We start from the raw sequence: 12672 nt of genomic DNA, 5'->3' as shown, positions 1-12672 counted from the left end.
AGTAACTTCTCTAAATATTTCAAGACACGTAGCTGTGCTGCCTAAACCAGAATCAGTAACTACCTGGTAGAACTGAAAACAAGACCTGGGTGTAGATTTGAAGAACCCTGTTCTAGATTGAGGGGGGGGTTGCATGGCATGGTGTGTTTTGTGTGTCAGTGTTATTTTGGGTGCTGTGCGGCTTGGTTCATGGTATGCAACATATGAATTAGTTTGTAGCATCTCAGGTTTATGTATGATGTGTCACCTGAGAATGAATAAAACATCATCCTCGTGAAGGTGATGTGTGGATGTAACACAACATGTGCTTCTGTGTGGAACTTCACTCCTCACCTTTCCTCTTCTACCAGGTGGACGACATCTTGGGTGAGGAGAGCGATAATGAGAGCGAGGGACAAGGATCGGAGGAGAGGATGGAAGAAGGGGAAGAGCCACCACAGACCAGCAGGCAGAGCGCCGCACAGGATCTCCAGCCAAGCCTGAAGGCTGTCGTCGAGGAGACCAGCCAGACGCCCTCCAGCAGCACAGGCGGCCTGTTGAGGTGAGGCTCAGATCCGTGATGTCATCAGGGGCGAGATGGATGCTGGCAATATTACTCTTTAATACCACACTTATTCTTCCTATCTCACTCTCTCCCTCTTCTCAATTTTCTGTATATCCAACAAACACATATTAGGTTTTTGTCGTATTTTAAACCAATCAGAGCCCGCCTCTGATTGGCCGTGGTCCAGATATTTCTGTATTGACCCGAGTCCGACAAGTACAGCTTTTTAAAAGCCCAAACCCGATATTAATGCCGACCAACATGACAGCATCAACATGCTTTCCGCGTATTACGAGTCATTTTTTAACCTCATTTTTCATGGTCAAGGAAATAATACTCCATAATAATAATAATACTTGTTTTTCCGTCTCTCATGTTCGTTATCGTCCCATGAAGCCTCATCGTTCCATTCTGTGGCAATAAGTCAAAGCCCCATAGGGCGAGGAGTGTCGTATACTGTGTCCTCTCTCAATGTGTGAAAGATCTGGATTTCTGAGGGGACAGTTCTGGACCTGGACCCTTCTACAAAGCCAGTATGTAGCTTGGCAGTGTCGTGTTGGAAAATACAAGGTCAGGGTGGGGAGCATATGATGCTCTAGAACCTGGAAATACCTTTCAGCATTGGTTGTGCCTTTCCAGATATGCAAGCGCCCATACTGAACTAAGCGCTGTTATCATGCTGGGTTGTTGTCCTGATGACACCGTGTCCCTGGTTTCCCGAAGAAATTTCAAAATTCGATTTGTCTGGCCACAAAACAGTTTTACACTTAGCCATAGTCCATTTTAAATGCGTTTTGGCACAGAAGAGACATAGTCACTTCTGGATCATGTTACAAGATGACTTCTTCTTTGAATTAAATTGTTTTAACATACATCTACATGGATGGAACAGCGAAATGTGGAAATGTTTCTGGAAATATTTCTAACGGCTTAATGGTCACGGGCATCCATTGTCCTCCTCTTATAGTCCCAAATTTTCTGAGACTTTTCTGTCATGAGCCAATATTGAAATAGCCAAATGTCTCACTTTCACCATTTAATGTTCTTTTATGAATAAAGTAGGGGGTTATGATATTTCCATGTCATTGCATTCAGTTTGCACAATGTCCCAATTTGTTTGGACACGTGGATGTAAATTTTACCGCATATATGGCTGTGGGCTGAAAGTGTGCGTTTTTGTGTGTGCGCCCCCACCTCGTTCTTACTTCTGTCGCTCACACTCACCTCCTCCCATGCAATCATTGTTTAATCAGGGCAGAAAACAAACTGGAAGTATTGCACTCCCTTCTTTTCTGAAGCTGAATATTTTTTTGTGATTTGTTGAGATCTTGAATATGCGGCAACTTTAGTGAAAAGTTGCTGTGTTTTTTTTTTTCTGGGGATGGTTGCTGTGAAACTGCTGAAATAAGTGAGACTCGGTCAGGATGATTTGCCTCGGCTGGTCGCCCACGTCCGCAACTCTTTGCGGTAGAAAAAGGTTTTTCCATTGACTACATAGACATTTTTAAGTTTGTGTTCCTCCACAACGTTGCACTCGGTACAAAACAGTGTAGCGGGAAGTGTGAGAGTGGCGTTGGCGTCAGTGGCCGTCTAGTGTAAATAGTTCCCGAGAAGAGGGTGTGAGTGTTTTTTTTGTGACGAGTCGCCGGCCCTGACTTCAAACTTGAGTTTAGATGTTGGAGAAAATTAAGCTCTGGATTTCTATGCTCTGAATGCAGCATCCCGAGGAGATGATGCAACATATTTTATATAAGTGGGGCGGTGGTGGCCTAGCAGTTAAGCGGCCCCGTAATCAGAAGGTTGCCGGTTTGAATCCCGATCTGCCAAGGTGCCACTGAGGTGCCACCGAGCAAAGCACCGTCCCCTGTCATGGCTGCCCACTGCTCACCGAGGGTGATGGGTTAAAAGCAGAGGACAAATTTCACTGTGTGCACCGTGTGCTGTACCATGACAATCATCACTTCACTTTCACTTTAGAAGTGCTTAAGGGCTTGTTCAGAATTGCTGTATTCTTCTGATTTTGATTTTTAAAAAAATATTTCAGATCTCAATAGTTGTCCTTCTTGTTTACATTGTCTCTAAAGCACAGACCATTGTATGGGAATAAGTCTGGTTTTGTCATCTCAAATCCAATGCTTTGGACACACGCACACAAACCTCTGACCACTGTCTGTTAAAGCCGGCAGATGCTGTATGAATGAGACGTAGATTGAAATGAAAACCTGCTGGGATGTTTGTGACATGCAGAGTCTGCTTTACAGCAAAGCTTATGTAGCAGATCTTGTTGTACGATCGTCTCTGTCCAACATCTTTCTCCATGACATGTTCACACAGAGCATTTCTGCCCCTTCATCCGGCTGCCTAAAGCTCGCCGATAGCGATGCAAATGAAATTGCTACTTCTATCTCTGTCTGCTATCTCCTTCACGCACTCACATTCTTGCATGTTTATCTGCTTCATATTCACAAATCCACCTTCTTGTTCTCTCTCTCTTTTTTTTTTTTTTTTTTTCTTTTCTCATTCGGTGCAGCATATTACCCACCTGTCTTGTCGGCTGGTTTCAACATAAGAATGTATTACATTACACACCCAAATCTGCAGTGTAAGCCCCACTTGTGCCTCCCCATAGTACTCTCGGGCCTCCCAAAGCCAGTTGTCAAAAAAAGATCTTTGCTTTTCCACCAAACACCAGTCAGTTCTTGGCAGTTATCTGAAGAACAAGAGCCGCACAAAGCCTCTTAGGCTGGAAAGTTCTCAGGTTGGTGTTTCAGTGTTGTAGCCAGTGGCGGCTGTTTCTGAAAATAGTGTGAGCCTGCGAAAGCTGGGGCTCTTTCCGGCATTCAGCCGGGAGCAGAGAGCATTTTGAGACTCGTCAGACCATTAAAGCCACTTTAGGATGTGGGTGAAGCATGAAGCTGAGTACACATGACATGATGTGCTGCCACTGTTTATCACTGGACAGTTTAATAGTCCTGTCTAGGAATGGTTGATGGGGAAAACGATCAATACGAAGTATTTCATTTCACTTGATGATATTAGATAACAGGCATGTTAAATACAGTTTACTGGGGTTCTACTTTTATTTAGTTTTGATAGTCTGTCCTTCTAGTGGTGATTTTCAATCTAGGAGTTAAGGTTCAAGCTTTTGTGTTGTTGCTATTGGTGATGTTTTATAGGACTAATCTTGTCTGTTGCAGTAATGTAATTGCACTTTTCCTATGCATTTTTCCGGGGCAGTCCCGGTCCAATGAACTGACAGAAGATAAAGGACAAGTCACCTACTTGTTTGGAAGCCTTTGTTGCGATCTAAAATGGCTACATTTATGGCAACTTTGTGAATAGTTGGGACTAAACTTTTTTCTTTCTCTGGGGAAGGTTACTGCTAAAGCACGTGAGATTGTCAGGGTGATTTGCCTCGGCTTTTCGCCCACGTCTGCACGGTAGAAAAATGTTTTTCCATTGACTACTTTTGTTTGGGTGCCACCACAATGTTGCATGCCGTACCACACAGTGTAACAGGAAGCACGAGAGTGGCGTTGGCGTCACTGGCCAGACCTGGTATAAATAGGTGTGAGTGTTATGACCCTCAAACTTGAGTTCAGATGTTGGAACTAGACTGTCCGTGTTCTGCACCATGCGTTTTGCCAGTGAAAGCTACGTGTTGTCCCTTTCCACACCGGCACATCAACGTCAGCAGCCATTATAAGGAAAAGGGACACGCAACTACAGTTTACCCCCACTTTCATGCAGAACACTTGCATTTACACTTTTGGGTAAACGAGCAGCATTCCTGTCGCACATGTCTGCATGTTCGGTAACATGGACGTAAAACTGATTACGTTTGAGTGATTCAAAATGTAGAAAGTGCTGCGATACGTCAAAATTGCAGCAAAAAAAAATACGATTCGCGGTGATTCAACAAAAGTGCAAAACCCAATGGGCTGTTTTTAACTGCCTTACCCCTGGTCTGTTGTACTTGTCTCGTCCACTACCTGAACCAGTCTTAGCTCCTGCATTTCTGTATCCATTTCCTGCGTGAGCTACAAGATGTAAAAGATTCACCGCATTGGCTGCCGGCTCCATGGAAACGACCTCGTTGTCCCTTTTCTTCGATTCTCTGCTCGGGGACATTGGATTGCTCCATGAAGGTGTCCACAGCAGACTGAATGCAGAAATTAGCAAGGCTAATTTAGCATTAACCTTGGGAGAACAGAGAAACTATATAAACAGTCTCTATGTTGAAACTTAAACCATGTGATGCTTAGAGGGGGTAGCTAAATAGTTAAAATAAATGTAACATTTTAATCCTTAAATTTAAACGTCTTACCTTAAACCCCCATTTGAGTAACCAAAAACATTTGCCTTCAAACGTAAAATTTCAGGGATTTAGTAGTAGGCTCATCACCATACTGAGATTTACAATTCAATTTCTAAGGATGGTACTCGACACTATTTCTGGAGCCCATTTTTTGTGGTCTTGAAAGTCGGCAACTCTCTTCACCAGGCAAGATAACTAATTACAAGATTGTTGACCAGCTCTACGTTTCTTGTCAAACTATGACGAAACTCCTAAATCTGACACAGAATGTCGTGCATGCATGCATCGTTGTTTGTTCAGGGGGAGATATTTTGTTACATCACTACTATGGACTAAGTATCATGACATGGAAAAAAATATGCAAAATTTCTAACGCTTCTGTAAAATAACTCTGGGGTCACTGCTTGTTTTGTAGAAATTCTGACATTTTTTATCGTGAGAAGCCATTGATACACAGCCATTAATACACACAGCAAAAAGGTTTTTACTTGTCATATGAATCAATGTGCCGTGTGTGTGTGTGTGTGTTTGTGTGTGTGTGTGTGACAGACAATATTACTGAAAAGATAGCATGAATTAGATTTACCAAGTAACGATGCTTTACAGCAACACTTTTTTTTTTTTTTTTTTTTCCTCTATCTCTCTACAGTTTATTTGAGTACGGTGTTTTTGGTTTTGGTCTCGCCTTTGTGTCTCTTGGTTTTGGCCTTGATACCACCCGGTCTCAGCAATGTCTTGGTCTGTTTAGGCGGTCTTGACAACAAGACTACTACAAGGGGAGATAAAACAAACACAGGATCGTTTATATATTTGTGTATATAAACGATCCTGTTTATATATTTATAAAGAAACAAATAAATAAATTGATAAAAAAATGTATAATAATAATAATAATACACAATACAAATTTACAAACTCTGTCGATATATATGTATATATTAGAGGTGGGCATAGATAATTTTCTTAATCTAGATTAATATCACTGTAATCTTGGAATTAATCTAGAGTAATCTAAATTAATCTATATTTTAGATTCATCTACATTTATCTACATTTATCTAGATTAATCTAGATTAAAATGTCTCATTTGAATTCTGCCAAAGGCATTCAGAATATGTGTGCTACCCAAATAATGACTAAAAGTAAGTCTTTGAGAACGGGTTTCTCCAGCCAGGTGGCGCATTAGACCAGGGGCTCATCTCCTGTTTCCAAAATGCATCACAAACTGCTTGAGAAAGCTGTTCTACTATGAAAATTGGTGATGAAAATAAATTATGTTCAATAAGATGTACTTGTGTTTACCAACTGTTTATTCAGTTAAATAGCTGCATCCATGTTACCACGTTACGTTTGATGTGGTAATTTCACAGTTCGAAGACTCGTTCTCGCCCCCTACAGTGCAATTCGGCTAGGTATACATCCACACTAAAATATCAAGGTGAAAGTCATCATAGTGTAGCGGTTCTTCTTCTGCGTTGTGTAACTTTTTGATTTTGTTTCTTGAACCACAAATGATGAGCTGACACCCAAGAGATTTTCTGTGCAAAGTGTATTCTGTACAAAAAGCAAGATCGCGTAAGAACATCGCGTCACACATCGTGTCTTTCTGCACCTCTCTACTCACGCCATGTGTCCAAGATAACTGAACATTAACATAAAGCATTCACAATTTACAATACTGCATTCCTGTACAAAAAGTAAGGTCGCGTCAGAACATCGCGTCTTTCTGCACCTCTCTCTACAATATACAGTATTAAAAGAACAGAAAAAAAATATTCACAAAATAGCACACATGCAAAATATTCCTAATATGTACATAAATTAAAATGAAAGAAATAACTTTTTGCACACAAACCCCACGCACCTCTCACAACTCACGCCATGTGTCCAAGAGACCTGAACCGGGTCTCAAAAACAAAATAAAAGTCTTTAGGAAATAAGAAAATAAAAGACACAAGAACGAAGAAATATTCTTATAAATCTAGTGTAACCATTTAACTCCGGCACAATATCTTGCGTAGTATAGACCCAGCTCCCAACACAACTTCATGAATAGATTATCGCCCGATAAAGAGTCTCACGTTAACACAGCATGTTAATGCCGATAACGGCCCACCACGAGTATGTGTGTGTGTGTGTGTGTGTGTGTGTGTGTGTAAATAAAATCTCTGCAGTGCCCCTGCTGAAAGTAGATAATTAAGTAGATATTAGATATAGTGTGAGACAAAAGGCGGTGAAATTCGTTCGATTGTTGGTTTTTCTGTGTTGTAGTGGATTCTGCTATCTTTCTGCCTCAGCTTTATGGACTGAGATGGTGGACTCTGCTTGTGATAGATCACTCTTTCATGTGTGGTATTAGGAAGGTTGTTTGTCCTCACAGCTGAATGGAGATACAGGAGTCCTGTGGTAAAATTTGCATGTGTGAAGATTTGAATCAAAATAACCAGTATTTTTAGCCGTCTGATTGGTTCTGGTCCGCCTCTGGAAAGCCTCTGTGAGAGTGTGCAAAGTGCCAGGAAGTGGTTATGGAAATATTATGTGCTTTTGTTTTTTTTGCATTAGAGGGTAATGAAGTGGAAGTCAATTGAGCTACTTATTCATGGTGACTGTGGCCCTCCAAAAAATATAGAACCATGAATTTTTGTTTTTGTATTCATTAATTAATTATACTTAATAAATGTAATACGACTCTAGACTTAATCAGTACTGTCTGGGTGAACTTTGTCACTTTAGCAGCATTAAAAAAAAAAAACGATACAAATGACAATATAAATTGATATGTGAAATACAAAGTACACAAGCATGGTGTTCCACTTAAACAATGTTATAAACAGTGGGGGGACTGGCAGGATGCACCATGAAGGTACCATAACAGTTGTAACGGTTGTCCTGTTGTTATATAATGGATCAGCCGCCAGCTCTTATTTAATGACAGTGCCAATGAGTGGCATTTCTCATTAGGCCCAATGCCACACCACTTCATATATAATGCTTGCCACTTGTCTCTTTAGCGGGGGGGGTGGGGGGGGGGTACTGTGTAGGTGTCTGGATGGCAAATGACATCGAAAATGTCAAAAGCTTTGGGGAAGGTGCCAATACAGTGTCTTCCTAGAACTGCGGTTCCTGAAAGATTTCAGATTTTCTATTTCATCGTCCATGAGAAGAGAACTTTTTAGGTGGATTGAGAAATTGAGTGTCCTTAAATCCTGTCCTCACTCCCCTGCCTCCGTTCCACTCTTCCTCCTCATCCTCCTTTCTTATGATTGCAATCATCTACCACTCCAACACTCTCTTATGGCCTTGCTTTGGTCACAGTGGTGTTGAGTGCCCTCATCAAGTTCTTGCGGGGAGGTAGCTGGAAACTTTTCTGAGTGCAGCCTGAGCAAGTCTGTCATAAAGCTTTTGTAATGAGTGCAGTGGCAATAAATGATTCATGTATAATTACCAAATTCCCTTGAGAACAGCGCCAGCCAAGTCTGGAATTGAGTGTACTGTAACCTATGTAATTTAACATCCAAGTCCTTTCACTGGTACGTCATTATCCTATGTCCCCTTTGGTTGTCACCTCGATTACATATCCTCAACTTGAAATCGATCATAGCTAGGCCTGTCATAATTGTAACATAATCACCTGGGAACTTCAGCGGACCATCACTTGTTCTTTGCATATTTGATATTAATTGTTCCTGTTAATTTCTATAAACAGAGAAGTGTAAAAAAATATATATTTTGACCATACAGTGACATCTTTTTGTTTTGCGCAGCGTGACTACATGAATAGGGCAGTATGGGTAAGTTAGTATCAATGCCAAACACCACTACAACACAGTGAGCGCATTTTGTTGTTAATCTAGATGAGAAAGAACAGTCTGATAAATTGGAAGATGGGGGACCTGTACAGCTCTTCAATAGTAACCATTTGTTGCTAAAACTGAAAAGTCAAAGCCGATTAGACTTATTCTAAAACACTAAATAGACAAAAGACATCGTTAATCATAATTATTTTCAAAGTCAGCTAAATTTCATGATTGTGGGTTTGTTTGCCAAATTTCATAGATTTTTCATGGTGGCTTGTCACCAAGTCCATTATAAGATCTGCGGGGAAAATCTGCACAGTTTCCAAAAAGAGTTTCATAATAGTCTCGTCTCATATTTTCGAATAATTTCAAACAAACACATTTATTTTGCCCTCATATACTCACTCCCCATCTTTTTGCATCTGAAGCAAGCAGAACAAGCCATTTTCCCATCATGCTGACATTTATGCAGTAATTACACTTGTCTATTCATTCCATTAACGTTCCTCGGCGCTGCCTCCGCCATTCCTCTCAGCCACAGATGGGCGGCTGCAGGGTTCAGGGTGCTCTGTTCTGCCCGGCAGCAGGAGTTATCCTGTTAAATTGCACATCGACACGTTTTCTCTCTGTATGTTTATGTATGAGCATGTTAATGTTGGTTGGCTCGGTGTTATACGTGGGATGGTTTGTTGTAGGGTCTAGTTGTTAGACAAGCCTCTGAGTGAAAAGGGGAGCGAGTGAAAGTTTTAGAAACTCTTGAGTCATGGTCAACTGTCACAGTCAACCGTCATGTCTTAGGACTCACAAGGTGACTGTGTGAGATGTGTGTGTGTGTGTGTGTGTGTGTGTGTGTGTGTGTACATACATGCCTGAGCACGGTGTTATCTGTTGGGCTGCATGAAGACAACTGCATGAATTTTACTATCCCTGGTCACATGAAGGCAGAATGGTTTTCCCTGTTGGGTTTTTTTTTTTTTTTTTTTCCTCCACCCGTCCCCTTCACATCCAGAGGATCTTCACTGTCTTGTCTCCCCCACCTCGCTCTCATTTTCCGTAGACTTCCTCCCTCCCTTCCCTCATTCACCCTTTGAGAAAAAGCCAGTTGTAATATAAAACGAGAGCCAGGAGAGAGCGGTAATCAATACGGGGGGGTGGGGGGGGGCTGGAGTCTACGTGTGTAAGTGTGTCTGAGAAAGAGATTGATGTTAATACATCTACTGGGGATGCTCGTAGATTAATATGTGTGTGTAATACATAAGCACTTTTAGGAGTAAAGGATTGAATGAGGGCTGCCACGGGTGCAGATAATTGTATCAAAAGTGTGTGTTTGTGCAAGTAACGGCTCGAGGGGGTGTGTGTGTGTGTTCTGGTAAGTAATTGACAGGGTTCATATTTTATGTCTCCATGCAGAGCTAATGAAGTGTCTTCCTGAACACCATGTCCTGCTGTCATGAACTGACAGATTGCTCCTGTGTGTACTGTACACACGCACCCACACACACACACACACACATACACACACTTGTACACACACACACACACACACACACTTGTACACAGCCTGGGCGGCCGGCAATGAGTGTGGAGTGGATATGTGAGAGTGAGACAGGAGTTCATGTTTGGAGAAGGGACGTTCTGTCTTGATTCTGTATTTGGTAAAACATTGAGACACGCTGTGCAAGACGAGTCAAATCCTTGGTCAATAGCTTCGTTTTGGACCATGAGACCAATTATGCAAGTAGATCCCAAAACTGAAATTACTGTCCACAATGTAGGGCCCAATACTGAATGCAAATGAACATTTTGACTTGCACGTTGTATTTTTTTTACATATGAGGAGTTTAAGATTTTGACAATTGAAAATAGTACAGTGATTATTCTCAAATTATGATTTTTAATAGAAAAATTGGTACACCATTATATGCACAGTATCACAGTATCTGGTAATGTTCAGTTATGTGCATCACGTTAACTCTTGACAGTGGCGTTTATTCCTAGCAACAACGTGGTAGTGCTGTGTCATGACCCTAATCACCCGGATTAACTAACTCGTGAGTCACGAATCTGAGGTCTCCACTGAACCGAGTCCTAACTACACCATGTGTAAATTGTAAATTCATTTACATAAATACATCTTCTAATCATTAAATCATCAATTACGACCATAAGTTGCATAACCTTTTTTTTTTTTTTTTTTTTTTTTTTTTTTGCACCATCTTAATCAGAATCACTCAAGGATTGGAGTTAGCGCTACTAACCCGAGTCAGTTAGCTTCCTTCACAGCTGAAAACATGCACCCGAATTCAAATCGCTCAAATGAGCGTCACAAGGCATTTTACTTTCTGGACTCACAGCTGTCGATTTGGCAACACTGACTCAAGTGACTCGCGCCCCCGGATCACTTTACTGAGGGACTCAGAGGGAGCCGGATCCTAAGGATGATCCAAGTATTACAGCTGTACAAGCCAACTTTACCAAAGCTGTTACACCACTCATGGATGCTGACTTGTTGATGAGGGCTGTTGAACCACCAGGCAACGCAACAGTGCAAGCGTACTCAATAAACAGTCAATTTTATTTTTCTTTTTTTATCCCTCGATTCCTAGTAAGGACCCCCAGTCTCTTACAATACGCTTTTCCTGTCTTTCTGAGAATGCGAGACTGGAATCAATTAAGTGTGTTAAGTGTGTACTAGTCACGCACTATGCCAGGTTACAGCCTCTGAGTTCTCACTACTGAGTAAATCATTCAGTGAGCATGAAATGTAAACCCAACCGAGCGATGAATGAATCTTTTTTTTTTTTCTTTTCTTTGAACACAATCACACACAATGAAACACACACACCACGCCAAACAAATCCTAGAGCTGATCAACATAGAAGCTATACAGTGCAGATGCTAAAGAGGCCTAGAACTGAGGCGGCCTAAACGAATGGTCTGCCCACCTTCCGGAACGGTCCGCCTATTTACCCAATCTTGTTGGACCCAGGCTGCCGCGTGCGTGTGTTTTTATGAGGCTAATGACCATGTGGTCTGTGGCAGCTGGTGGCCTTCTCGCCACTCTTTCATTACGGATGAGGATTTTTCCAGAAGAAATCTCCCCCGTTTCCTCGCCTTTACTCGTAAATCTTGTGGTGTTGTGTTTTTGGTGTGTGGTCTTGTCTGATGACAATAGAGTGTGAGAACCCTAACCAATCTTGGTTAAAGACTGCTGTAGTGTTTTAGTGACCAAATGTATTTGAATTAAAAGAATATTGAATTGCTGCAACAGGCTTTATTTAATAATGCTTAAAGTTTCTGAAGTGAAATTTGTTAAATATTTGTAGTTGTAATTACAGCATTTAACTTTTTTTTTTTGCTAATCTTGAATAGTCTTAAATAGTCATAAAAATACTTTGATTAGTCACTGTCATTTCAAATGGGCTTTTTCAGTTATTAATTTGGTTGTTTAATCAACTTTAAATCCGAAAATTGGAGGTTGTGTGACGAGTGAGGAGAACCAGAAGGTTCCTGTGGCACTGGGGTCATTAAGCTCAAGCCACAGTTTGGATGGACAGGTCTTGGACAGGTCCAGATAATGAAAGCCCTCCACCTCCCTGCTCCTTTATGAAATATGCACAACCATACATCCGTCCATCAGACTGTAGCAAGAGAGAGACAAATGGACAGAACAAGAGCTGTTTAAAAATCTTCTTCAATGCAAATATGAAGGGAAAAGAAGAGCTGGGTCACAAAGACAGAATTTACAGATGTGGTAAAAGTCAAGTTAAGCCTAGTTTATGCTCCCTTCATATAGGGATATAACGTCATACATATCGAACACTTCCACATACTTCGGTTTGTCAGTTGCTGTTTAGACAATGCCAAATGTCCAAGATTTCAAAAACTGCCATGGACAATACATGTGGAAGATCATGTGCTGATAATGTGTTTATTAAGAAAGAGGCAAAGGCACCAACTCAACTCTGAACAATTCTCAATGTGTAAAGTTCATAAAGTTCCATCATTTCTCT

At 41.2% G+C, this 12672-nt stretch overlaps 1 protein-coding gene across 1 annotated transcript in view; it reads left to right on the top strand.

Annotated features, from left to right (window-relative positions):
• The first annotated feature begins 302 nt into the window (after positions 1-302).
• LOC114783601 (RNA polymerase II subunit A C-terminal domain phosphatase-like) overlaps positions 303-12672 on the top strand; it is a 32861-nt gene continuing 20491 nt past the window's right edge. Inside the window, exon 1 of the mRNA XM_028969108.1 lies at positions 303-541. Coding sequence (XP_028824941.1) covers positions 303-541 — 239 coding nt within the window. The remainder of the gene's footprint in view (positions 542-12672) is intronic.

Source organism: Denticeps clupeoides, unplaced genomic scaffold (genome assembly GCF_900700375.1).
Source record: "Denticeps clupeoides unplaced genomic scaffold, fDenClu1.1, whole genome shotgun sequence".
Classification (NCBI taxonomy): Eukaryota; Metazoa; Chordata; class Actinopteri; order Clupeiformes; family Denticipitidae; genus Denticeps; species Denticeps clupeoides.
Note: the sequence above shows the minus strand (reverse complement) of the source record. Positions and strands in the feature narration are given on the sequence as shown.